At 43.9% G+C, this 27,834-nt stretch overlaps 1 protein-coding gene across 3 annotated transcripts in view; it reads right to left on the bottom strand.

The window, feature by feature from the left end:
• The window catches only part of Morc3 (MORC family CW-type zinc finger 3), a 47,984-nt gene that overhangs the window by 12,464 nt on the left and 7,686 nt on the right, over positions 1 to 27,834 (bottom strand). For 2 of the 3 annotated variants that reach the window (XM_028879980.2, XM_028879978.2), the window contains exons 2-13: positions 27,450 to 27,522; positions 25,236 to 25,368; positions 23,794 to 24,008; positions 21,896 to 22,043; positions 19,935 to 20,082; positions 14,580 to 14,708; positions 13,884 to 14,003; positions 12,269 to 12,366; positions 5,432 to 5,536; positions 3,211 to 3,333; positions 3,035 to 3,109; positions 456 to 501 (exon numbers count right to left, since the gene is read on the bottom strand). In XM_028879980.2, coding sequence (XP_028735813.1) covers positions 456 to 501; positions 3,035 to 3,109; positions 3,211 to 3,333; positions 5,432 to 5,536; positions 12,269 to 12,366; positions 13,884 to 14,003; positions 14,580 to 14,708; positions 19,935 to 20,082; positions 21,896 to 22,043; positions 23,794 to 24,008; positions 25,236 to 25,368; positions 27,450 to 27,522 — 1,413 coding nt within the window. The remainder of the gene's footprint in view (positions 1 to 455; positions 502 to 3,034; positions 3,110 to 3,210; positions 3,334 to 5,431; positions 5,537 to 12,268; positions 12,367 to 13,883; positions 14,004 to 14,579; positions 14,709 to 19,934; positions 20,083 to 21,895; positions 22,044 to 23,793; positions 24,009 to 25,235; positions 25,369 to 27,449; positions 27,523 to 27,834) is intronic. The other variant, XM_028879979.2, reaches the window with a different exon arrangement.

Here is a 27,834-nt window from a genome sequence, read left to right on the forward strand (position 1 = left end):
GCTGACGAGGGGAGCTGACTGTCTGACCTTGTGCTGACAGTCACCGAGCTCTCAACTCTCTCCTCCTGGCCCTCTGTCCTCATCATCTTCCCACCACCTCTTCCCTGATGTTTCCTCAACGTGAGGGGAATGAGGATGAGATCCATGCCCCCTTTATGGTTGTGCACTCCACAGACATTTATTCTCCTCATTTCAGCAATTCTGAGTGCCTGACAAGATTTGGAAAGGCTGCCTTACCTCGATGATACACCACTAAGTATTAATAGGACAGTCTGAAGACGCTGTTGGGCTAGGAAGACTTGGGGAAAAGAGCAAGAATGGGCACCAAAGAAAGAGTGTGAAAGCAACAAGTCCCTCTCAGCTGGTCATAAAAGCCCAAAACTTTAGAATTCAGCATCAGTTACACCAAGTACTTCTAAAAATTAAGACAGACATAAAATGGAAGGATTCATTACCCGAGGGATCATTTCCAGGTGTCTGATCCTGTATTTCTCCTTGCTGCTTTAAAAGAAAGATGAAAAATGAACATCTTGAGATTTAGCCTATTAATATTTCCACAATCCTATTTTCAAATGATATATCTATTTTACTACCAAGTTACTCAAATATCTACAATAAACTTAGCTTTGATTTCATTATGATCACTGGTAAACATTTAGACTATGGAGTACCCCCACCCCATACACATTCCCTCCTTTAATTAAAAAACAAGAAAAAACCTTACTAACACTCTGCCTGAACCACAGATCATAAACAAGGATATTAAAGGCTTTAAAGTGGTTTCATTATTTCCAAAACCACTCTAAAATTATGTAAATACTAGCAGACCATGGGTGTGTGTGTGTGTGTGTGTGTGTGTGTGTGTGTGTGTGTGTGGTAACTCGGTTAGCAAGGTGCCTGCTGAGCAAACCTGCGATGAGAAACCAAGCTCAAATGCCCTAGACTCCAAGTACAAGCTGGGCACGACACACATCTAACCCCAGTGCTGCAGAGGTGGAGCCTGGAGGGGCCCTGTCCTTCACTGGCAGGCCAGTCAAGCTAAAAAAAACAGGACAGGAGAGCCTGGTGCAATGGCGCACACCTTTAATCCCAGTACTTGGGTGGTAGAGGCAGGAGGATTTCTGTGAGTTTGAGGACAGCCTGGTCTACATAGAATGTTCTAGGTCAGATGGGGTTACATAGTAACACCCTGTCTCAAAACAAAAACAAATAAAAAAAAGAGCGCAAATGAAGACAGCTGACACTGACCTGGTCTCCACACACACACACACACACATCCATGTAACACACACAAAACGTTCTTGGCCTTCTATGTTCAGTGCATTACTTAACTGCTCCATAGCTCATCTCCGATTCCTGTTTACCCCTAGTCACACTGCTTGAGCCATACAAATGACTGACTGTACCCACATACTAGTCTTCCCACCCGGCGAAGACGGATTATAGAAATGACCTCCTTCATGAAACTTCCTGGTCCATACCATTCCTGCCGTCCCTGGCCAGGCCAGAAGAACTGTCCTTTGAGCTCCTAACACAGGACTGTGCCCTTTACAGACAGACTTCACCTGTTTTAATGCATGTATGTTCTGCCTGCATGTCTGCCTGCGTACCACATGTGTGCACTGCCCTGGGAGGTCAGGAAAATGCTGGGTCCTCTAAGACTGGAGTGTCAGGTGGCTATGAGCTCCCACATGGGTGCCAGGAGTCAAATCTGCATCCTCTGGGAAACAGCTTTTTAACCTCGAGCCATCTCTCTGGGCCAGGCTCATCAACTTCTCAGTGTTAATGTACATGGCACCCTTTCTGTCAAGACGGAGGCCCCTAACAGGAGTGTTTCTGCACAGCTCGTCTAACACAGCCCCAAACGCCAAATTCTTCTTAGCAGAGCACGTGCAGCTGGGCCAGCAAACCTGGGTCCTCACAGCACACGCTGACACAGAAGCAGCATGCCAGTGCTCTCACGGGATCACCGCTCACCACTCTACCACACTGCACACACCAGTGCTCTTCACGGGATCACCGCTCACCACTCTACCACACTGCACACACCAGTGCTCTTCACGGGATCACTGCTCACCACACTGCACACACCAGTGCTCTTCACGGGATCACTGTTCACCACTCTACCACACTGCACACACCAGTGCATTCACGGGATCACTGCTCACCACTCTACCACACTGCACACACCAGTGCTCTTCACGGGATCACTGCTCACCACACTACACACACCAGTGCATTCACGGGATCACTGCTCACCACTCTACCACACTGCACACACCAGTGCTCTTCACGGGATCACTGCTCACCACACTACACACACCAGTGCATTCACGGGATCACTGCTCACCACTCTACCACACTGCACACACCAGTGCTCTTCACGGGATCACTGCTCACCACACTGCACACACCAGTGCATTCACGGGATCACTGCTCACCACTCTACCACACTGCACACACCAGTGCTCTTCACGGGATCACTGCTCACCCCTACCACACCAGCTCTTCACGGATCACTGCCACCACACTGCACACACCAGTGCATGCACGGGATCACTGTTCACCACTCTACCACACTGCACACACCAGTGCATTCACGGGATCACTGCTCACCACCCCCCACACTACACACACTGCACACACCAGTGCATTCACGGGATCACTGCTCACCACACTACCACACTGCACACACCAGTGCTCTTCACGGGATCACTGCTCACCACACTCTACAACACTGCACACACCAGTGCTCTTCACGGGATCACTGCTCACCACACTGCACACACCAGTGCTCTTCACGGGATCACTGCTCACCACACTCTACAACACTGCACACACCAGTGCTCTTCACGGGATCACTGCACACCACACACTACAACACTGCACACACCAGTGCTCTTCACGGGATCACTGCTCACACTACAACACTGCACACACCAGTGCTCTTCACGGGATCACTGCTCACTCTACCACACTGCACACACCAGTGCTCTTCACGGGATCACTGCTCACCACACTCTACGACACTCACGTCTTTTTGTAGGTTTTCTCATACGTGGGATGGACCAAGTCCTCATCTTCAGGTTCTTCTGGAACTTCACAGTTTCTAAAAACAAGGATGACAGGAGGGTCACGCGTCAGCAGCCCCACCCGCCCCTCCCCAGTGCTGTCTGCCTCTCAGGAAGGGCACTGCCGTCTGGTTGGTACCTGAACTGTGGGTCAGGGTTATTGTAGCAGTACCATTTTTCTGGAAGCTGATCTATTCCATCTGGTAATTTTCGCCACTTTAGACAAGAATCACACTGAACCCATGTCTGATCAGGGCGCTTCCTTTAACAAAACAAAAACAAAATATTAAAATGGAATTATGGACTCAAGTATTACATTTATTTTCTACATTGTTTCCACACTAAATATTTCCTTATCTCCAATCCTGAAAACTGTGTGATCAAACTATATTTAATGTATAATGAAGTTTTTAAAGTGGGCAACTTTGCAGAGTTAAGGTCACATACTGTTTTAATAGAACAAATGTCTCTTTACTCCTAGCCCTTGGAAGGCAGAAGAATGTCATTAAGTTCTAGGCCACCCAGGGCTATAATGAGGCCCCGTCTTGGGGGGTGAGGGTAGGAGGTGGTGATAGTGTACACTTTTAACCCCAGCACTTGGTAGGCAGCAGAGGAAGGCAGATCTGAGTTGAGGCCAGCCTGGCCTACAGACCAAGTTCCAGGAGAGCCAGGGCTACCTAGAGAAACCCTGTCTTGAAAGACAAGGGGGAAAGTGAGGGAGAGGGGGAGGGAGGTTGTCTTAGGAAGAGGTGTACACAGCCAGCTAGAGAGAGAACTCATTGGATAAGAGCACTTGCTTCTTTCTAGGAGACCCAAGTACAAGTCTCAGCACACACTTGTAATGCACAACCATCTGGGACTCCAGTTCCAGGGCATCCAACAGCGAGGTGGACACCAGATACTCATGAGCTACACAGACATGCAAGCAAAACCATATACTTAGGTAAAACATTTTAAAAAAAATTATGAAGACACATTTTACATAGGACTTTCTTAAGGGTTTCAACTCTAGACTGACTTCAAACTCTGTAGACCAGGGTGGCCTCACCTCAGAGGCCCACCTACTTCGGCCTCCTGAATACTGAAATTAAAGGTGTATGTCACCATGCCCAGTTGGCTTCAAATTCTTCGTCCTCTATTCTCTGATCACTGAGTGCTGAATCACAGAGCTGACTCACCAATAACATTTTCTTTGCTGTGAATGCTTGTGTGCACCTATGCTTGTGTGTGCACGTGCTCGTGGAAGGCAGAGGTCAACCTGCAGTGTCTTTCTTTAGCAACACCATCCACCCTAGGTTTTTGAGGCAGTTCTCTCGTGGGCCATGTAGGCAAGGATTACAAGTGCATGTTCCCATGCCCAGCTGTCACACCTGGGTTCTAGAATCAAACTCAGATCCTCATACTTGCCAGCAAGCACTGTATTGCCTGAGCCATCTCTAGGCCCTCACCAATAACTTTTCAATAGTTTTAAACAGTGGGTAGAAGCAGAGAATGGGGCACACGCCTTTCATCCCAGCACTTGGGAGGCAAATTTGAAGCCAAAGTAAGCTTAATGGGTCCTTGTTGCAGGCCACAAGAGCTGAACTACAGCTCACTGACATGCTTGCCCAGCATGGGCCCAGGGTGAAGCACAGATGCAGAACAGGTACTCTGTATAAACAAGGCCTCATGAACGTACAAGTTCAAATGAACTCAATGTTTACAAAATTAAGAAAGCAAACTAACCTAATAACCCTTGTTCCCTAAGATTTCTAGGATTTCAAATCCTGGCAAGGTCTTTCATGCTCACAAAGGCACAGGCCCAGTACCTTTCTAATGTTGCCTATCACTGCACAGGGATTTTACTCACTGTTCATTTGTAGAATTATTAGTATGCGCTACATGTACTAATGAGCACATGCCAGGGATCATACTGTACAATTGTTTTTCTTTTTTTCTTCTTTTACTTTATTGTTTCATTTTATGTATGAGAGTTTTGTCTGCATGCATATCTATGCACCAGGTGAGTGCCTGGTGCCCAGAGAGGCCACAAGAGGGTGTAGGATTCCCTGGGACTGAGTTAGACTGTTGCTGAACCACCATGTAGGTGGTGCTGGGAGTCAAAGCTGGGTCCTCTGGAACAGCTCTTAACACTGAGTAATCTCTCCAGTTCCAGTCCTTCAACACCCTCTCCAGCCAGGAATACAAGTGGTGCACAAAAACATACATGCAGGCAAAGCACGCGTACACAGGAAATAAATAAATAGATATCCACTCACTACTGTGGAGTATGGTTATTTACTTTCTCGTGTGAGCCCTACGTTTGTGCAAACCCACAGATGCACCGTCACCTTTAAAAGGACCTAGCACTCAGTACTTACTGTATGTCTTCGACCGGCAAATTTAGAGGGTATTCTGCATTTTTCTTCACTTTCATTTCATTCCAGTAATCATTCAGCTTTTCTCCTAATGCTAGTATTGTAAGCCTTAAAAAAATAAATCATAACATTAATTCAAGAAAAAAAAAAACATCAATTCAAGATCAATTTTTAAAAAGTAAACATAAAACAAAGGTAATCTAACAATGATTATAACAATATTGTGAGCAGAAACAAAAACGTCCAATTGTATGACTAATAAAAAACATTCAAGTATGCCACCTTTCTTAATGCAAAGATTGTTGTAAATTCCTAGATTATTGGGGGGGGGGTATGCGAAAAGTGAGGGAAGGGACAGGAAGGACTGGAGGCACAGCTCAGCAAGAGTGCACTTGTCTATATGTACGAACACCCAGAAGAAAGAGCAGTGGGATACTAGGAGCTAACACTGCTGAGATGCACACTATTGTCTTAGTTGGGGTTTCTACTGCTGCGACAAAACACCATGACCAAAAAGCAAGTTGGGGAGGAAAGGGTTTATTTGGCTCACACTTCCAGATCATAGTCCTGCGTTGGAGTATGTCAGGACAGGAACTCAGGAATTCCTGGAGGCAGGAGCTGATGTAGAGGCCATGGAGGGGTGCTGCTTACTGGCTTGCTCCCCATGCTTGCTCAGCCTGTTTTCTTATAGAATCCAGGACCACCAGCCCAAGGATGGCACCACCCACCATGGGCTGGGCCTCCCCTCATTGATCACTAGATGAGAAAATGCTTTGCAGTGGGGTCTCACGGAGGCATTTCCTCAACTGAGGCTCCTTCCTCTCTGATGACTCTAGCTTCTGTCGAGTTCACACATAACTAGCCAGTACAGCTGCAAAGCAATATACCGAGAGAACCAGAAGACCCTTGCATTTCAATCCTAACTAATAAAGTCACTGCTTCACAGCTTTCTCTCTCTCTCTCTCTCTCTCTCTCTCTCTCTCTCTCTCTCTCTCTCTCTCTCTCTCTCTCTCTCTCTCTTTCTTTCTTTTCCTAATTTTTCATCCAGAAATTCACTATGTAGACCAGGCTGACCATGAACTCAACGATAACACCTCTCCCTGCTTCTGAGAACTATCACCATGTAACTTATTCCCACTCAATGCCCGGCTGGAGGCTTTGTTTTGACCCCTCAGGAAGTGCTTCTGTCACTGACGCACAGATGCCCTAATGACAGCTCATCTTCCTTCCTAAAGTCACACCTGTATCTTTTTATCATCACTCACATAGCTCAAGCTATTGAACTACATTCCTTTCTTCTTAGTGGGAACACGGCTTCAAAGGATGTATATTAATATACAGTTAATATAATATATAATTGTTATATAATTAATTAATTATTATATTATTATTAATATATTAATTATATCATATTTATATTATATAATTATCTTATTATATAATTAATATAATATATAATATAATAGACTACTGTTTTTCAACAATAGCCAATAATCCCACAGCTATCAAGTGATTTAAGAATGCCAACCCTGTTACATGTGTCAACATCTACCAGGTCCTTTCCATTTTTTAATTTTTGTCTATGCTACCAATGTTTTTGGTCCTACATAAAGAACCTGCCTAACTGGGATGGAATCAGTGGTAGAGCACCTGCCCAGCAAGCTTGAGCCAGTACTGCCACAAGCCAACATTTTTAGAGACGATCACTTTGCTACTATGCTATGTCTGTCCTCTACATCTTTTTTCTTTCATCTTATTTTTTTCTTTTGCTCTAGAACATAAAATACTGAAAAAAAAAAAATAAAAAGCTCATGGTACTCTTATAGACTGCAAGCACTTTCTGATTCTAGTAGCTGGCACTTCTAGTGAGGCGAGAATCTCAAAACACCAAATACTCAAAACACATTTCATTCTTTCTTCTGTAGGGACTTAGTGAACAGAATATAAAACAGGCTTATTAAGTACTGACGCCAACACACATGTGTTTCAAGAAATCACCTTCAATTCCATCCCACAATGTTTTATGGTTTAATTTATATGTCTCCGTACTCTCAGATAACAGACTCTTCATAAAGGTGATATTTTTCCCCTTACTCTATTACTACTACTACTATTATTATTGAGCTAGAGTCTCACACCTCATTCTGCAGACCAGAGGAGTCTTGCATTAAATTCTCCTGCCTCAGGTTCCCTGTTACTGGGATTATAGGTGTGAGTCACCAGCCCAGCTAATTGTTATTTTTCTTTCCAGTTTCCTAATATTTGAATTAAATGACTTATATTAATGTACGATGCATGTGTGGGTATAGATGTTGAAGTCAGAGGACCACTTCCAGGAGTGTTCTCCTCCCTCCTTTAACACAGGCTCTGGGGATCAAACTTGGGTTGCCAGGCTTGCGCTTCATTTACCTTCCCTGGATTATGTCAGCTACTGCCCCTGGAACAATGGTGAACAGCTGATATTCTCATTCATTCTCGCTGTTAGAGGAAACCTACCACTAAATTGCCATTAGAAATGTTACTCACTTCCTTTATAAATTAACTCGGCTTAGCATGCCCTTGGTTATAAGCGGTTCCTTTAAAAACCTCACAAATGGGGGCTGGTTATGGTATACACCTTAGATCCCAGCAACTTAGGAGGCCAAGGCAGGCTGATCTTGGAGTCTGAGGCCAGCCTCGTCTGCATAACAAGTTCTAGGCTAGCCAGAGCTACATAGTGAGACCCTGTCTCAACAAACGAGGCTAGAGGGATATCTCAGTGGTTAGAACACTGCTATTCTTCCACAGGACCCAGGTTTGACTCTCAGCACCCACACGGCGGCTCATAACCATCCATAACTCCAGTTCCAGGGGCTCAAAGTCACCTTCTGGCTTCCACAGGCATTAGACATACAATTGGTACATAATTATAGATGCAGGCAAAACACCCCACACATAAAATAAACATGCAAACAACAAGCCAAAAAACCCAAAACAAAAAGTTCACAAATGGGTTCTGAACTTAATGAAGAGCACATAAAACATACAAACAAGCCAAAAAAAAAAAAAAAAAAAAAAAAAACCAAACTCCAAAAGTTCACAAACAGGTACTGAACTTAATGAAGTACACTTCCCCATGGATATGAAGACACCTGGTATTTTTGCTTTTTTTCAATCAATGTGATCAATGACGCTGATTTTTCATTATTGAAACTACCCATCAGGGTCCTGGTATCACACAGAAGTGTTTGTCACTGATTCTGATGGCCCCTTAGGGTGTATGGTGGTAGATAGCTGACTCCCTGAACTTACTGACTTCCTTATGAACCACACAGATGCTCAAAATAAATCAACATAAAACAATTGTTACCAGTAATCTCTCAGAATATAACTCCTTTGGTTTTAATAGTATTTGCTACTATTTTAAAAAAGTAACCGGTCCATATAACCTTCTTTTCACAGTGTGCCTGGGTTTATTATCAAAGCTATGTACTTTCATAATAGCTTCCAAAGAGTTTGTGAGATTCATAACACATCTTCCTTAAATGTTTGCACTTAGAAAATATTACTTATTTTCTGAGTCTGTGAAAATTAGTTCTGTTACCCTCTTAATGGTCTTTTTTGGAGACAGACCCTAATTCTTAAATTTTTATTATATTTACTTACTCTGTGTGTGTGTGTGTGTGTGTGTTTGTGTGTGTGTGTGTGTGTACAGCATGATGCCCTTTAGAGGTCAGACAACTTGGAGGAGTTGGTTCTCTCCAGCTACCGTGTGGATCCCAGAAACCAAACTCTGAGCAGCAGACGTGGCAGCAAGTGCTTTTTTCCCAGTCAACTCCCTTCAGGGCCTCAGTCTCTAAGCTGCCTCAGCTCACAGGTTCCCTTGCCTTAGGCTCTTCAGCACGGGATTACAGGTCTGCCTCATATCTTTCTCACTGTGACCGCGGACACAGACCCGTGTTGGCGTCCTCCCGTCTCACTGTATCTTACACACTTGCTGGTGTGCCCATGTCGGCCAGCATGCTTTCCGCTCCAAATCCAGTCCGGGACAGTGAGGACTCTGTGTTTACTTTATGCTGAAGCATTTTTGTGTCTTCACTGTTACTGAACTTCTGGTCTGAAGGCAAGTGCTCCAGCTGTGCCCAGCTGTGCCCAGCAAGGCTGAGAGCAATATGGACTACTGGGGCGCAGCTCAAGAGGATACAGAAGGAAACAATGTTACAGCTGGGCTAGTGACCATTCAATTGGGCCAAGAATCTGGGTGTTTTTTGCCCTTGTCCTAAGAATATGCCTGAGGCTAAATTGAAAATCTTCAGAATAATTTTGTTGGCAGGGGAGATTTCAAGATAGCCTAACATTAACATGGTTATTAGTGACTATTTTGTTTGTTTCTTTTGGTTTTTTGAGACAGGTTCTCTGTGTCTCTGTGACTTAGAAATCACTCTGTAGACCAGGCTGTCCTGGAACTCACAGAAATCTGCCTGCCTCTGCCTCCCCAGTGCTAGGACTATAAATATGTGCTACGATGCCCAGTTTATCCGTTTTTTTTCCCTCGTTTTTCTAGACAGGCTTTGGAGCCTGTCCTGGAACTCCCTTTGTAGACCAGGCTGAACTCACAGAGATTCTGCCTCCAGAGTGCTGGGGTTAAAGGCACGAGCACCACCACCACCAGGGTTAGCAATTATTCTTATGCAGATACCACCCAGCTAACCTTCCAACTGTACAATGAAAAGGCCTAGGAACTGTCTGTTCCTAAAAAGAAGCAACAAAGGAAAACTTATGTGTAATATGAATCGTAAAGGGTCTAATTAATAAAAAAACTGGGTGCCAGCTATTGGTGTAAATTCTGAAAGGTTAAAGGTGTGTGTGAGCACCACTGTTTTCTGGTCTCTATGTCTAGCTAGTGGCTGTTCTGTTCCCTGACCCCAGATAAGTTTCTTCGGGTGCACAATATATTAGGGGACACAATATCACCACACTTATGCAAATGAATTTCAGGGAGGGGTCAGTCTCCATCCCAAGCAGGAAGCAGAGGCAAAGTGGGGTGAAGGAGCTGTGGAAACTTCTTCCTCAGTTAAGGAAAGCTGCTGAAACCAGCTGTATTGCGGGAAGTCCCTGTATGGAGGCCCGAAGAGGACACTGTGTGAAGCTGTTCAAGTGAAGTCTGGATTGTGCTGGAGACCCTTGGATGTTAGAGGGGCCAGCTGTAGGGTGTCTGCCATGGAGAGTACAGACAGGGTGTGGAACCAGCCCGAGAGGGAGAAGTGTGTTGCAGTCAACAAAGCCTCTAATTCCAGTAGAAGCAAGAGGATCTTTGTGAGTTCGAGGACAGCCTGCTCTACACAACAAGCTCCAGGACAGCAAGGACTACAGAGAGAAGCTCCTTCTCAAAAACAAACAAACCGCTGAAAGAGAAAAGCTATCTAAGCCTTGTGACATCAGGCATAAAGCTATAGGATTGAAGTTTGCCAAGATAGGTTTGGATCTTGTTTTGGTCCAGTATTTACTTCTTTTCTGCACCCTTCCTTACTCCTTGCTTTTGAATGACAACCTATATTTTGTGGAAGAACACAGTTTGCTTTTTTCTTATTTTCCAGGGGTTTTTAAAAGATTGCCTGAGTCTCAGAAGAGAATGAACTTTTGACCTGTGCTGAGACTGTGAAAGACTACAGGGACTTTTGAAGGTGGACTGAATGAACTTTGCATTATAGCTATGACCCTACCTGGGCCAAGGAGTGGACTGTGGTGGACTGAATGAGAACAGCTATCCTAGGCTCTTATGTTTGAATACTTGGCTCCTAGGTTGGTGGAATTATTTGGGAAGGATTAGAAAAGCGTGGCCTTGGAGGAGGTGTCACTGGTGGGTGAGCGCTGAGGTTTCCAAAGCTCACACCACTTCCCAGTTGGCTTTCTTCTCTGCCCTGTGCTGGTGGGCGGATGAAGGTTCGTCACTGCTCCAGTGCTGTGCTTACTTGCCATCATGTCCCACTCGTGATGGTCATGGATTTAACCTCTGAACTGTAAGCCCCAAATTAAATGCTTTTTTTTTTTTTTTTTTTTTTTTTTTTTAGACAGGGTTTCTCTGTGTAGCTTTGCGCCTTTCCTGGAGCTCACTTGGTAGCCCAGGCTGGCCTCGAACTCAGAACTCACAGAGATCCGCCTGGCTCTGCCTCCCGAGTGCTGGGATTAAAGGCGTGCGCCACCACGCCCGCTTAAATGCTTTCTTTTATAAATTGCTTTGGTCATAGCAAATAAAAAGACATCCAGAAAGAAAATGTATGGGGCTGGAGAGATGGTTCAAAGGGTAAGAGAGCTTACTGCTCTTGCAGATGACCCGAGTTCAGTTCCCAGCACCGAAATCAGATGGCTTACAATTCAGCTCCAAGGGACCCAACCCTTTTTTTGGACTCCGTGGACATCTGCATTCACATGTGCACAGATCCACACAGACACACATATGTATACATATTTAGAAAATAAAAAGGAGAGCAGCCCTACACTACAGAACTTTAAAACGGTGAGTAACTCATATAGGAAAGGGGCTGGTCTTCTCTTCCATCTCAGAATTTGTTATCTATCCCACCATGCGGAGAATAGACAATTCTGTATCTCAACAGGATACAGAAAATAGAGCAGATCTCTGCCTGTGGATACTGGGGTACCTACCTGGAGCTGCAGCATTTGGGAGGTGTAGGAAGGACTGTCAGAAGTTCAAGGCAGAGTAGACTACATAGCTAGTTCAAGGCCCGTCTACACAGATCTACCCCATCTCAAATATGTCCTCTGGCTAAAGGGGTCAATATTCCAGCCATCTCAGGAACATGTTTGCTCAGAACATTAGTATATAAATGGGCAACATACCTGTACTCATTAGTATAGTCAAAATCTTGCTTATTATGAGTTGGCTTAAGGAAATTACATTCTATAATTCCAACCACTCCAACGCCCATGTTGTTTGCCTGAAATATAATGAAACAGCATTTCAGACATAACACATGTTTACTATATCCTTCAACAAAGATTTACATCATAAACTGCTTTCTTACACTTTATATGACTCTCCTGAAATTTCCTGGTAAGTGCTTAGTGTTTTTTATTAAGTTAATTCCTGGATATATTAGAGCTTCTTCCACACCCACTCCTGGCAGGTGTCCGTCTAGATGAGAACTGTGAGCAAACTAACAAAGGAAAGGACCACACGGAATTCAGTGCAGGGACTTTCACAAGCCCAGCCACGGGTGAGCAGTCCTGGTGTCGGCGCACCCACACCAGCAGCCCTCACCCTGCTGCCACCTGTAAACCACTCTACCACAGGCACCTGCAGCTTGTGGTTCATGTCTCCTTCTTACACCTGGTACAAACAAGTCTAAACGAATCCACACTACGATGCCGTCAGAACGTATAATACATTCTACAGGAACTCCGAATAAGTTGAAAAGAATGAAACCGAAATACTTGGGGACAAAGAGAAAGCGCGCCTGAACCCTTCCCACGTGCTCACTTCAGCAGCCCATGCAAAGCTGGAAAGGCACACAGGTTAACACGGCCCCTGTGCCACGAGAGTCCTTATCTAAATCAAACAACACACAGGGCCGTGTGTGCTCATGATTATCACCCAATACTAGAAAATAGAGACGCTCTGATGTATGCAGAACAAACTACACGGTGGGTTATGACTAAAAACCTAAACTAATATTACAACAATGAAAGTTACTTAAAAGGGCAGTAATTCTAGAAAAATGGCTCGGGGAACAGGCCCCTGGTACCAAGCCTAACCTGCAGCTCACATGGGAGGAGGGCAGTTCTAACCTATCAGCTACTGCTTTTCAGGCTGGTTCCATAAATACCAATAGAAACAGCCAAGTTCAACAACAAACGAACACCAATCAAATTCATTTCATTAATCACGTGACCCATATCCAAAGGCAGTTGAGAGACTGGCATCTACAGGAGTCATGCTAGCTCAGTTTGAGACCAGCCTGTGATACATAGTGAGATGGTCACACACACACAAAAGACAAAACACCCAAACTTCCCTCCAAACAACTCAATCCAGAGATATACCTCTGCGTCTGAGAACCACACTCCCTAAGTTTGGGGCAAACTACTTATTAGTCCCCAACTCCAAATCTGTAAGATAAAGTAAATCCTCCGTCTCCTCTTGTAGGATGGAGAACCAAATGACAAGTGACCACGGCCAATGACAGGCGAAAGCTGCTTTAAAAGACTGATATCCAGCCAGGTGTAGTGCACGCACCTTTAATCTCCGCACTCGGAGAGGCTGATGGATCTCTGTGAGTTCAAGGGCAGCCTGGTCTACACAATGAGTTTCAGTACAGCCAGGGACACATAGAGGGACCCTGTCAGAAAGCAAACACCCCTTCCCACCTCCAAAAAGACTGACACCTAAAAAGCCATGAGCAAAAAATAAATTATTCTTTTGCTAAAATCATTTTTTTTCAAATATAAACCTTACCTTTAACTGACATCCCACTTTTTCATAAGCCTTGATGAGTCTATTTTTGTGATACATCATTATCCCATAATGATCTTTATTTCTGCAGTTGAACCCAAAAGTAATTCTCACTGTTCTAGTCTTGAAATATTAAGGAAAATTCTGAGCATAACACTTCATCCCCTTGTATGACTCTTTCTGTATACTAATAAACCCCGACATACAGGGACTGCAGAGACGCTCTCCTTCCATGGGATGCAAGTTTGAGTCTCAGCATCTATATGGCGCCTTACAGCCATCTCAGTCCCAGGGGATCTCATACACCACTGGCCTCCTTGAGCACCAGGCACCCGCGTGATATACACACATGCAGGCAACACATCCATACATATAAAATAAAACTATATAAATCTATTAAGAATAAGTACGTGCCAAAGTACACACAGAAAGCAAATCTGGAGACCAGACTGCTGTGGGGAGGGCTCGTGAGATGGAGCAGCAGGCAGGACTGGCCACGAGCCTGGCTAACACACAGACTTCCACCCCTGGGGCCCACGGTGAAAGAGGAGGGCTCCTGCAAGCCGTCCTCATCTCCATGCACCCACTAACCAACACACAAATGAACCTAACTCCGTAACGTCCCAGGAACAGAGAGGGAAAGAACAGCTGACTCTGACTGTGCGTCCCCTGTCTGCACAGCTCAGACATGAAGGATACTAGAAATTTAGGCCGGTACACATCACGTTCAATGTAGGCAAGGCTCTTGGAGACCAGCTGCGTCTTCACTTTCTGTCCACGCAGGATGATCTGCATTCGTGGCTTTAGGTATAAAATACTGCAGTAAGCCTGGAAAGAAACAAAGCAAAATCTGTCTTTTCCAAAGACTTATTCACAGATGGATTCAGTAGTACTCAGATATGAATGTAGTAACGAACGCCTTAATTCCTCACTAAAGCAACACAGATATAGAGGTGGGGTACAGTTCATGAAAAAGGTATGAACTGAACATGTAGGAGGCCCTGGGTTCCATCAAGTATCAAGCAGTGAAAACAACACGAAATGACATTAGTTATTCTGATTTCAAAAGAATTTTTTTTGAGACAGGGTCTCAAAATAGCACAAACTGCAATACGAATTTCTAAAAATGGTCTTTTAATAAAAATCCCGGATCCAGATAATGCTGGAAGCTCAGAGAGACCGGGAACAAGCCACCGCCACACCTCACCTCCAGCACTCCTCAGCCTGAAAAGCCTCTGCTCCTGTCTCCACACGCCTTATATAGCTTTCTCTGCCCAGGCATCACTTCCTGGGATTAAAGGCGTGTGATTCCCCAATACCTGAACAAGATTAGAAGTGTATGTACAGTATATTCTAACAATTTACCTCAAATGTGTATCAATATACAAAATTTGTATACAATATACAAAAACCCAATCCAATGAAAAATATGTAAAACTAGTAGCTGCTTTTTAAAAGTAAATTCAATAATCTACCCTCTTATATCTATATCCTCCTCCTTTGCTTTTCAGAGTAGGTTGAATAATGTGCCCTTTTATCCTATTACTTTTTGTTTTTTTGTTGTTTTTCAAGACAGGGTTTTTCTGTAGTTTTGGAGCCTGTTCTGGAACTCACTTGGTAGACCAGGCTGGCCTCAAACTCACAGAGATCCACCTGGCTCTGCCTCTCAAGTGCTGGGATTAAATCCATGTGCCACCACCGCCTGGCTTATCCTATTATTTCTATGTCTTTTTTTTTAGTAGATTCAATAACCTACCTTTCATCTTATATCTATATCCTCTTTTTTTCTTTTCAGAGTAGATTCAATACCCTTTTATCCTATCATTTCTATTTTTTTTTTAGAGTAGATTCAATAATCTACCTTCTTATCCTATCATTTCTATATAATACATTTCTATATCAACAAGCTACCTAGAACTCAACATATAGCTAAAGACGGCTTCTACCTCCTCAAGGAGCAGTTCGGGGGTGCACCAGCACACCTATAAATTCCAACACTCAGAGCCCGAGCAGGAGGATCTCCACTTTGTGGCCACCCAGTGAGATCTTTCTCCAAAACAAACTCAATTGTCAGAACACAATTCAGGAATGGAGCCGTGTGAGGAAAATACTTCACGCTTGTGAGAACACTTAAACAAGAGTCTTGTGACTTCAGTTTCTTCAGGAAAAACTGTTTTTGGCATGTGCTTTCATGGTCCTCCCGGATGCAGGGAGAGGAGTGAGTTGACTTCAGATTATTCACTACTGCTTGCTGCTGTTATTCAATTAAATGTTTAAACTACCCTTTAGATGTTTGCCTCTACGGGAAAATGTTTTTGCCCTGTGTGGCTTGTCCTTGGGATTGTATACAGCGTGAACTCATGAGAATTTTTTGTTTCTTTGAGACAGGGTTTTTCCGTGTAGCTCTGGCTGTCCTTGAACTCAGAGATCCACCTACCTCTGCCTCTTGAGTGCTGGGATTAAAGGCATACTAACCTCAGAATATAAACTGTCCGAGGCTCTGAATAAAGTTGGCTATTGCATGAGACTTTAGTCTCTTGATTTATCTCTCCTTCTCCCAGGTCCTACCACTTCTAGAGCAGTGACACTCAATGACACTAAGACCAGTGAAAAATGTACATAGACACTGACACATTACTGAATCAAAGTTGTCAAGTGCTATGTATAAATATCATTTAAAATTTGTTTTTTTTTCAAGACAGGGTTTCTCTGTGTGGCCCTGGCTGTCCTGGAACTCACTCTGTAGACTAGGCTGGCCTTAGAACTCACAGAGATCCACCTGCCTCTGCCTCCTGAGTGCTGGGATTAAAGGTGTGCACTACTGCCTGGCTTTATTTAAAGTTTTTAGAAAATGTTCACATATACCTGACTGAAACCTGCAGGAAGGAGGGTCTAAACTTCAAGATGTCAAAGAGGAGGGCCAGGAGGAGAAAATAAAGCTGACGGCTCATGCCAGCAAGTTTATTAAGCTGCACAGCCTCCCATGCACTGTTACAGGGAAAACGGGACAAGGTCAGCTGGACTAATCAAGTCTGGTTGTGCAAAGGGAACACACGACATCTTAAGTGTGTCACAGACCAGCATACCATGTCTCAGGGTAAAAGTTGGGTTCCCACAAAACCTTGACTCCCTAGAGGCCATGTCCCCAGCCCCAAACCAGACCTTGCCAAGTCTGATCCTAGGCAAGGACACAGTATTCCCTTTGTCCTTTCTTCAGGATCTCTCAGAAGGCCTTGGATTGGCTTGGTCCCAACAGGAACCAGGAGTGAAAGCTCACACCTATACCCACCCTGTAAAGTAGAGGGAGGAGAATCAGAGCTCAAGGTCAGCTTTAGTACAGAGTAAGTTTGAGGCCAGCAAGCGAAGAGACCCTGCTTCAAAAGAACAAAGGGGAAGAGAGGGGTGGATATGAACAAAAGACACTGCATACATGTACATATTCTCAAAGAATTGTTGGGGGAAGGCGTTTTTTGAGATAGGGTTTCCCTGTGTAGCCCTGGCTGTCCTCGAACTTGCTCTGCAGACCAGGCTGGCCTTGAAGTCAGAGATCTGCCTGCCTTTGCCTCCCAAGTGCTGGGATTATAGTCATACACCACCACTGCCTGGCCAAAGAATATTTTTTTTTTAAGTTAAAAAAACAGCAACAAATAAATGGATGAGGAAAAAAAAAAACATACAAAGGTACCAAAAAGGACATTTCCTGACCCTGACCTTTCATTACTGGTATTATAATTTAAAGACAAACTAAAACAATGTATTAGGCAAAAAGTAACAAGCGATCTGGAACTCAAACAGGAGAACGTTGTCAGCTTGGCAGGTGTTTTTCTCGGGAGGCCTCGACTCCAATTTATTTCCATGTAGCTGAGAACGACTGTGTACACTCATCCTCTGCCTCCATGTCTCTCCAGTGGTGGGTCCCAAAACTGTGCTAACACGCCCAGCTCAGAGCATGTTTTCATTCCTTTTCTTTTTGGGGGAAAGATTTTTGAAATGGGGACTCACTCTGCAGTCCAGGACAGCCTTGAGCTAAGAGCAATCCTCTTGCCTGAGCTTCCAGAGTGATAAAGAGAGAGATGTGAGCCACGACGCCCAGCTTGTCTTCACTTAACTCGGGACAACCTAAGCTTGGCATAATGGCACGTGCCTGGATCTCAGCAATTAAAAAGCCAAGACAGGAAAGACTGAGATGGAAGGCCAGTCCAGGCTACCCAGGAAACAAAGAAAACCTTAGAAAACTGAAAAACAACCAGTACACGCTAAAACATGTTCTTCCGTCTCCCCATTACTGTAAGAAATCTCTGAACAAAATGTGTTGGATAATTCAGAGAACAGATGAAACTCTATAGAAAGGTAAAATCTGAACATTTCTTACTTTTCCCCTGGCTTCTGATTTCAAGGACACGGTAATGATGTCTTTTCTAAAACCCACCATGGTTTCTGAAAGACTGCAAGGTGAACTGTCTGCTCTCACTGCCTGGGATCTGTTCCACCCTTAACCATGACTTTAACAGGATATGACGAACAGTATATCCTGTTATTTTGTATTTGCTATTGTGTATACCTGAGACCTCGGAAAATGTACATTGTAAAGGTCAGAGTCTTGGCTTGGGTTATGTAATAACTTTAGCACAAAAAGCCTAAGATTAGTATCCTCTCATTCAAGTCAAGAAACACTGATCCTGTTACAACATCGCAGCACTGCAATTTGTGAGTGTGCACACGTGACGTTCACACTGTCAACCGCACAGGACTGAGAGTCACCTTGTGTGTGTGCACACGTGACGTTCACACTGTCAACCGCACAGGACTGAGAGTCACCTTGTGAGTGCACACACGTGACGGTCACACTGTCAACCGCACAGGACTGAGAGTCACCTTGTGTGTGTGAGTGTACACACGTGACGTTCACACTGTCAACCGCACAGGACTGAGAGTCACCTTGTGAGTGCACACACGTGACGGTCATACTGTCAACCGCACAGGACTGAGAGTCACCTTGTGTGTGCACACGTGACGTTCACACTGTCAACTGCACAGAACTGAGAGTCACCTCGTGTGTGCGCATGTGACGTTCACACTGTCAACTGCACAGGACTGAGAGTCACCTTGGAGATAAATCTCTGGGGGTGCCAGTAAGGATTTTCTACATTAGATTAATTTACATGGAAAGATCCACCCTAAAAGTGGGTGGCACCTGGGTTGGGGTCTCAAAATACATAAGAAGGAGAAAGCTGGCTCAGCAAAATCTTCCTCCTTCTGTCCCCTCTGCCTCTTCCTTCTATCACAGCTTCCTCAAGTGTAAGCGGAAGTAAACCATTCCTTCAAGAGCTACTGTAGGGTGTCTGCACCGAGAGAAAAGTAACCAGCACACTTCCTCGCACAAACATAACCCTACTTCTGCAGTCAAACCTCAAGAGATACTTAGTACAAATGTCACTACTGTATATATCTGGTCAATAATGAGTTACTTTAGAAGACAAATCAAGGTGTATTAGGTGTGTATCCTGCAGCATCACATTTTTAAAACACTGATTTGGTGTTCGGTGATTGGAATCCATCAGTATGGTAACCTAACATGTACGGATTGGCCAACTCCAATGAATGCAGTGTACAGTGGAGAAGCAAAAGCACCATATGAACTGATGTCTTCAGACTTAAACAAGGTTTTCCTCCTCCCTGCTCTCTCTGAGACTGTGTCTCCTGTAACCCAGGCTGGCCTCCAACTCTGTAGGCAAGGATGACCTTGAACTCCTGACCCTTTGGCCTTCACCTCCCCTGTTCTGGGATTACAGGTATGCACCACCATACCCAGCTTATGTGGTACCAAGGGTCAGACCCAGGGCCCTGTGCACTTACCAACTAAGCTATACACCAACCCACCTATTAAAAAAGGGTTTTCACAGCAAATAAACCAGCAGTGCCCAAATGAGCAGGTTAGTATGTTGACTCATGTCTAACACACTTTCAGTAGAGACAACCCAAGTGGCTAATGCAAGCCTGCTAAGAGCTCAGTGCTTTCGGAGTTCTCGTTTCCAGCGACAGCTGAGTACATACCCTTAAGGAGTAGTCACTCTCAGGGGCAATCTGGTCCATCCTCTCTTGTTTCTTGTACCCTTTCTTCCCTGCAATGTCATCTAAATCCTCGGGAATTCTGATGTCATATTTATCCTTTTCAAAATCAAATTCTGTTGCATTTTTGTAACTGTAAGAAAAGAATTCAGAAAGAAGCAAAATTTAACTTCACATCAAGAAAAATAAGCCAATACTAAGTGGTAAGAAAAAACAAATAAAAAAGCAAACAAACAGTAGGACAGGGGTCAGGGGTCAAGTACAAAGCAATCCAAGACAAAGAAAAAGCACCAGGAGGACTCAGGAAAACCACATCAACCAGGAGCTGCTGGGCAGAACATAACATGGCACAGTGCCCCTGGAGAAAGCCTAACAACACAGAAACTCCGTTCCTGGGCATTCCCAAGGACACCGCACTGATTTTACAGCCGTCTCTGGTGGTGTCAGGCTATGCACAATCCACATGCTTCTGAACAGGTGAGGTGGTGAACAACTGGACCGGAACTCCCATCAGTGTGAAAAGCTGCCAACCACCGTGCTGATAAGTACAAGAGCTGGAGACACCTGAGGACCCAAGGGTCTCACACTAGTTCCCTTTGGCCGCCTTCTGAAGGGACAGGACCAAGCAAAGGTCAGGGGCTCCTGACTAGAGAAGCACAGCAGAGGAAGCGAGTGTGGCTGCAGCACAAGGTGGGTGCTGCCTGAGCCACGTGCACCGCACTGCACCCTAGGGACGCAAGAGCCACCGCACATGAACTACCAGTTCCTGAAAACCAGCGAGCTTGACTGACGAGAAGAGAACCAACCAGGAAGAGGGACGAGAAGGTGAAGGCAAGCACAAGGAGATGCAGGACATCAGGAAAGCAAACGCTAACGTGCTTCAGTCTCACACCATTGTGCTCTGTTTCCACGGTTCAATTACTGCAGGCTTCTAACAACTACTTACTGAGATTCAAAGCTCTTGACTGTAAAGGAGTGTATCCGAAGACAAAGAAGGACTAATTTTAATTTTTCAATTTATTTCATTTACGTATTGTGTGCATGAGAGAGATAGATTTAAAGATTTAAGAACAACTTTGGGGAGTTCACTCTTCTTCCACACCATCTGAGGGACTGCAGGCGTGGCTGCAAGCTTATCTTTACCCATTGAACCATCTCACAAACTCAAGAACTATACATTTTTAGCAAGGCAAAATTTTGCTGGATTGTTAGCTCATGCAATCTAATTTTTACAAGCTATTCTTCCTAGCTAATATTTCATCTTTTTTTCTTTCTTTTTTTTTTAAGGTAGTTTTTGTTTCTGAGCCTAGGAATGGAATAATAGAGACATAATACTATTAAAAACTAATGATATCCAGGTGGTGGTGGCACATGCCTTTAATCCCAGCACTCGGGAGGCAGAGCCAGGCGGATCTCTGTGAGTTCGAGGCCAGCCCGGTCTACAGAGTGAGTTCCAGGACAGGGCACCGAAACTGCACAGAGAAACCCTGTCTTGAAAAACCAAAACCAAACAAACAAAACTAATGATAGGACCAGGAAATTTTTAGAGCAATTTGAAGTAATTCTTTGAAACCAAAGTGGGTTCAATAAAACATCCTCAGAAAACACATGTTACAGGGCTGGAGAGATGTCTCAGAGGTTAAGAGCACTAGCTGCTCTTCCAGAGGACCTGAGTTCAATTCCCAACAACCACATGGTGGCTCACAACCATCTATAATGAGGTCTGATGACCTCTTCTGGCATTCAGGCAAACATGTAGGGAAAACACTGTATACATAATAAATAAAACGGGAGGCGGGGGAGAAAGAGAAAATAAAAGAAACCACAAATCAGGAAGTATACCATTCATTTCTGGTCTGTGTAACAAGGCTAAACATAATGCAACCAACTCTGTGCATGGACTTTACTTCCCAAATGGTCAACTACCAACAGAGGTCTACAATTACCTTCTAAGATTCCAAATGATGATCCTTGTCCCCTTCTTACCCATAATAGCATCAAGTTCTGCCACTAATTTCTGTTCCGTAGAAAACAGAGAATGTTCCAGAATTGCTGCTAGGCTTGCTTTTGATTCTGCTAAATTAATCATCTGACGTATGTCCTTAGTTAAAGATTGAACTCAACAACAAAATTTATACAATTACAATACAGAAGCAAACTTTAACAAACTCAAAGTAACCAATCCCTAAATTATTTATAACTCTTAAAAAAGCAATGTGATTTCAAATGAACACAAGGAAAGATGAAAAGTGAGCATGTCCCAGGGCTCAGTGGAATCTACCCATAACCCAGCTGGGTGAGGTAAGAAAGGAGGGTGAGTTCCAGGCAACTCACTTCAACTGTAAAAGGGGGAGGAAAAGAGAGCAAACTCATTATTTCTAAATAACTTAGTGATTTATGTCAATAAGTTCCTCAAATCATCCTGCTTTTTTTTTTCACTATTAGGAAAACTTTCAAGCCAGGCCAACACAGTCTTTCTCATTAACCCACATTAAGCTTGAAATAAGGAACTATATATAAGGAAGGCAAAGCGGCTCAGGCCTGTAATCCCACTGCCTGAGAGGTGGAGTCCAGTCATTTCCACCACACACTGAAGCCCTGTCGAAGAACAAGGAAAGCTATGGAGGAAGCTTGCCCTCCTGTGGTCTACAGACCACACCCAGGTCCTCTGCTACTAAGCTTCACCTGCAGCCTGGAAAACAATCAACAGACTAGACATGGCGGCACCTGCACCTCCAATCCCAGCACGCAGGAAGCAGAGGGAGGGCAGGCAATTGCTGTGGCTTTTCAGGACCAGCCAGGGCTACCTGGTGAGACCTTGTTTCAAACCAACCAACCAACAACCAACCAACTACAACCATAACCTCATTATGTTGACGATTTCCACAGCAAATTTCCAGTAAAGAAAAAAACAAACACTGGGCTTCAGGCACAGGGTAAAAGAAGTATATACAGACAAGAAATGAAACACACATGATTTAAAAAAAAACAAGAATTAGGGGGCTGGAGAGTTAGTTCAGTGGTTAAGGGCACTTGTTGCTCTTGTAGAGAGGGTTCTATTCTCAGTACCCACATGGCAGCTCACAGCCATTTCTAACTGCAGTACCAGGGGAACCAACACCCTCTTCTGACCTCTACAGACACCACAAATGCACATGGTGCATATCCACTATGCAGACAAACAATACACACATAAAATAATTTTAAAAAGAACAAAATTTTGCATGAGTATACTGGCTGGTTTTATGTGTGAACTTGACACAAGCTAGAGTCATCAGAGAGGAAGGAGCCTCAGTTGAGGAAAGGCCTCCATGAGACCCAGCTGTAAGGCATCTTCTCAGTTAGTGATCAATGGGGGAGGCCCAGCCTATTGTGGATAGTGCCATCCCTGGGCTGGTGGTCCTGGATTCTTTAAGAAAGCAGGCTGAGCAAGCATGGGAAGCAAGCCAGTAAGCAGCATCCCTCCACGTCCTCTGCATCAGCTCCTGCCTCCAGGTTCCAGCCCTGCTTGAGTTCCTGTCCTGACGTACTCCAACGCAGGACTATGATCTGGAAGTGGAAGCCAAATAAACCCTTTCCTCCCCAACTTGCTTTCCGGTCATGGTGTTTTGTCACAGCAACAGAAACCCCAACTAGGACAATGGTATGGTGCTATGTGCTCTTAACTCCAGCTTTTGGTTGGATGGGATGGAAAAATCAGCAGTTTGGAGGCAAGCCTGGCTAACATGGAGGGATCCTTTCTAGAACAAAAGACAGGGCAAGACAAGAATTGAGGGAGATAAAAAGGAGTGTTCCAGATTTTTTTAAGTTTCTCTGCAGATTAATTCCAAACTCAAAAGGATATGGTGTTTGTTGAATGTCACAATAGGGACAACAACATGTTCCGCCTTTATGACTTCCAAATAGGTCTGAGACAAGAATCCCACACTCATGGTCTCTCCATTTTTGGTAAAAACTATTGCATCTTTGCCCAGTCTCATAGAACCCGACTTGAATCCATTCCCGTACAATCCAACCGGGACGTGACCATTCACGGTGACTTTGTCACTGAAGCCGAAGCTATAAAGAAAAGGGAGATTCAAACAATAAACACTCATTTTTAAAAATTCAGTGAGTATAAGTACCTTTTGAAAATTTAATACCAAATAAAAAGCCTGGATTCAAATGCTGATTCCACCCACCCCGGGTGTATAAATAATCTTGAGCAAATGACTTTGACCTACCTTGATGTGTTTCCACATCTCTGAGAATGGGTTTCAGGGACTTACACCAGCTCATCACCTGGAATGTATGGCCTAATGTCTGGGCTGTAACAGAAGGTCTACAAACCTTCAGATTTCAGGCCACAGATCACTTCCTCTAGATATGAACAATTCTCTTGTTCTAAACAAGGCTATGTGGCATGATTACTGATGGGGTCAATTTGGCTTTTTGGCAGCATAAGGAACATTTAAGAAGACAACTGTAGCCATAAGTTTCTCTAGTCCACCTGGCCCCAGCAGTCTCGAAGACACTTATAAAATAATCACTCAGAGGCTTAATATTAACTGCAAATTACATGGATTATGGCTCAGGCTTCTTGCTAGCTAGCTCTTATAACTTAATTCAACCCGTAACTATTAATCTATGTATCATCATGTGTGCCATGGTTACCTGCGTCCCATGGTTGGCGGTTTGGCGTCTCCCCCCACTGTCCTTTCTCCTCTCACTCTCTCTCTTGGATTTTCCTGCCTGACTCCATCCTGCCCTGCCATAGGCCAGTGCAGCTTTATTTATTAGCCAATCGGAGTAACCCATATTCATGGCATCCAGAAAGACATCCCAGAGCAGACAACAGAAGGCTTCTGCTTCTGAATTCTCCCTCTGCTCTATACTGTTAGTTCTGTACCCAGTGCAGACACTTCACCGAGGCCGCATGAATATTTTCTGTCCCTTCATTCCCCCAAAGACATCCTCGATTCCCACAGTAAACTCTATAGAAACTCTATTAGGTAAGCCTAATTCACACCAAAGTAGAAACAGTGTGCTCTACTACCCGTGTGCTCCACCCCTAAAGGGATGCCGGAGTTGCAGGTAAGGCAGACGCGGGGGGAAGGGTGACGAGCACGGAGGGAGCGCCTACTAATCCAGGTGTAGGAAATAATGAAAGACCTGATCACACTGTGGAGACGGCATTTTGGGTTTAAAAACAAACTTCAGGACATGAAATGGCGTTTTGTATGACACAAGTAAATTTTCAAATAGGCAGAAGCCATCACTTTCCGAAGTATAACGCGTTGTACACACCTCAGCATTTTATGTAACTTATCTGCAGTCATCCCGTTGCCATTATCAGTGAAAGTCAAGCATATACGGTCATTAATCACTGTTTTATCAATCCAGATCTGTTTAGCATTCACATCAGGATCATAAGCATTATCTGGAAGACAAAGGGTTTTGAGAAGTTCTGATTCTGTATTTTAAAGAAGCCATTCATTAGAACAATGTTGTAACAAGCACTAGAATACCATTATTACTTTAAATACTTCCTACGGTTTGAAACACACAACTACACTGCCTCCACTGACCGCATCAGAATTAGTGCTCCCCCAGCCCTTCACAGCACGCAGGGAATGAAGACTGGAGACCACCACACTCAAGTGTGAGACACCATGCTCCCAAAGACCTAAAACCAGCCTGTCTGTCTATCCCGAGGGAAACAGAACTGAGGGCAGAGTACTAGGAGTCGACAGAGAAGCTAACTAACGGTTCAGAATGAGAAGGCAGTATCCCTTTCTTCTAAGCTACATCCAGACGGACGGAAGATTCACCTCCTCCAAGTACCTACCATTGGGATTCGTGTGAAGTTTCTTCCTACTGTACAACTCCATCACTCTACACTTCTCACTTTAACCCTAACATCTTGTTTATATACTCACTTCTCAGAACAGGCACGATAAAGGACTATGTTAAAAAAGAAAAATATTTAACTTATCAGTAATAAAATCAATTTGTGACTTATCCAAGAGCCATGTGAACAGCCCCTAATTGAAATATACTTAGAAGTATTTATTAGAAATAATGAATATTATTTTGAGCCCTTTTCCTCACACTGGGTCGCCTTATCCAGCCTTACTACAGGGGAAGTGCCCCGTCTCACTGCAGCTTGCTAGGCCATGTTTGGTTGCTGTCCATGGGAGGCCTGCCCTCTTCTGAATAGAAACTGAGGGGGGAGGGGAGGGGGAGGGGGAAGGGAAACTTTGGTCGGATGTAAAAAAAAATAATAATAAAAATCAAACTGGGCAGTGGTGGTGTACCCCTTTAATCCGAGCACTTGGAAGGCAGAGGCAGGTGAACCTCAAAAGTTCAAGGCCAGCCTGGGTCTACAGAGTGAGTTCCAGGACAAGCTCAAGCTACACAGAGAAACCCAGTCCTGAAAAAAGCCAAATTAATAATAACAATAACAATAATAATAATCAAAAAATGGCTTTTAAACTAGTGTTCTATAAAGGATCTTAATCTCTTCCAACCACTTCAGGAAAGATAAGATAGTATCTCACTGAGAACTTAACTTGTGAATACCCCAGGGGGCACAGCTGTCAGGCCAGGTTGTCTCTGCTAGGCTGCCATTTCAAAACACAGAACTCTCACAGTGCTGCAGCACATCCATTGTAGAGTTGGGGAGAGAAAATACAGTCAACTGGATGCTCGTTGGCTCTGAGGTTAGAAAAACCTCAGTAGTGTGCCAAAGGCAAGGGGCTCCTGCAAGCTGGGCAGGGTGCTTTCCTGCAAGTCCAGCACTGGAGAAACTGAGGACCAAGACTTACTGTGAGTTCCAGGCCAGCCTAGAGACCCTTCCTTAACAAACAAACACTCAGAAGTCCCTCCTCCTCCTCCCATATCTCAGGTAGGACCTTCCTTTGATAAAGATCCCACTGTAAAATATACAAAGAAATTCCTGAGAATAACATTTCCCCCTTTAAAACATAAGCCTACGTTGAAAAATAAAAACAAAAACAAAAACTATTCTTGCTCATGTAATTTCCTAAGAAGAAAATCATGACCTCATGATACAAATCTGAATATAACTTATATATTGCCTCATGCTCAGTAGATAAAGGCATATTCCTGGACCTCATCATTCCCTTAGAGGAAATAAGAAACTATCATAAATTTAACATATTAATTCTAACACATGAAAAATGAATCCACTCTATATGTTACACACACTGTGAAGCATAATTCTTATTTTTTTACTTTCACAATTAGTAAAAATATTTGCACTGTAAGTGCTTTGTAAACTTAGCACATTAAGAACTAAAAGAAAGCTATGGAAACACCTGGTAGTATGGGGAAGGTGAGGAGTGATTCACGTGCTATGAACTTAAACAACTGTTAAGTCAGCTTTTACACCAATGTTGTTCAGGATCTATTTTAACAAGTATGGTTGCATATTACTTTTCAGAAGTTATTAAGTTATAATTACATTAGAGATAGCATATGAAATACCAATTTACATACCTATTAATTCAGCAACTGCACTGAATGGCCAAGTATGACTAGTAGAATTTGTATGTAAAAACTTCGGGCAAAGCTGAAACAAACAACAATTCATATAATTTAATGTATCCTTAATTATGAGCACAAGACCCAATATACATTGTCTCTGTGTTAAACAACGCTGAGACGAAATAAAAAATGACTTAATTGCTTGTTCCAAAGAGAGAAAACCTTGAAGCTTCCTGGAAGGCTGGGGAAACAACTCAATAGCTTACCCATCAAGACCTTGTCTCCTTATGTCCACGATGCCATAGCTTTCCCATTTCCCTTGTAAGACCTGTTTTTAAATGACCCAGCTGAGACCCTAAAGTCTGACAAACATCATTTCCTAAACCTCACTACTTTG

Source organism: Peromyscus leucopus, chromosome 12, assembly GCF_004664715.2.
Source record: "Peromyscus leucopus breed LL Stock chromosome 12, UCI_PerLeu_2.1, whole genome shotgun sequence".
In the NCBI taxonomy this organism is placed as follows: Eukaryota; Metazoa; Chordata; class Mammalia; order Rodentia; family Cricetidae; genus Peromyscus; species Peromyscus leucopus.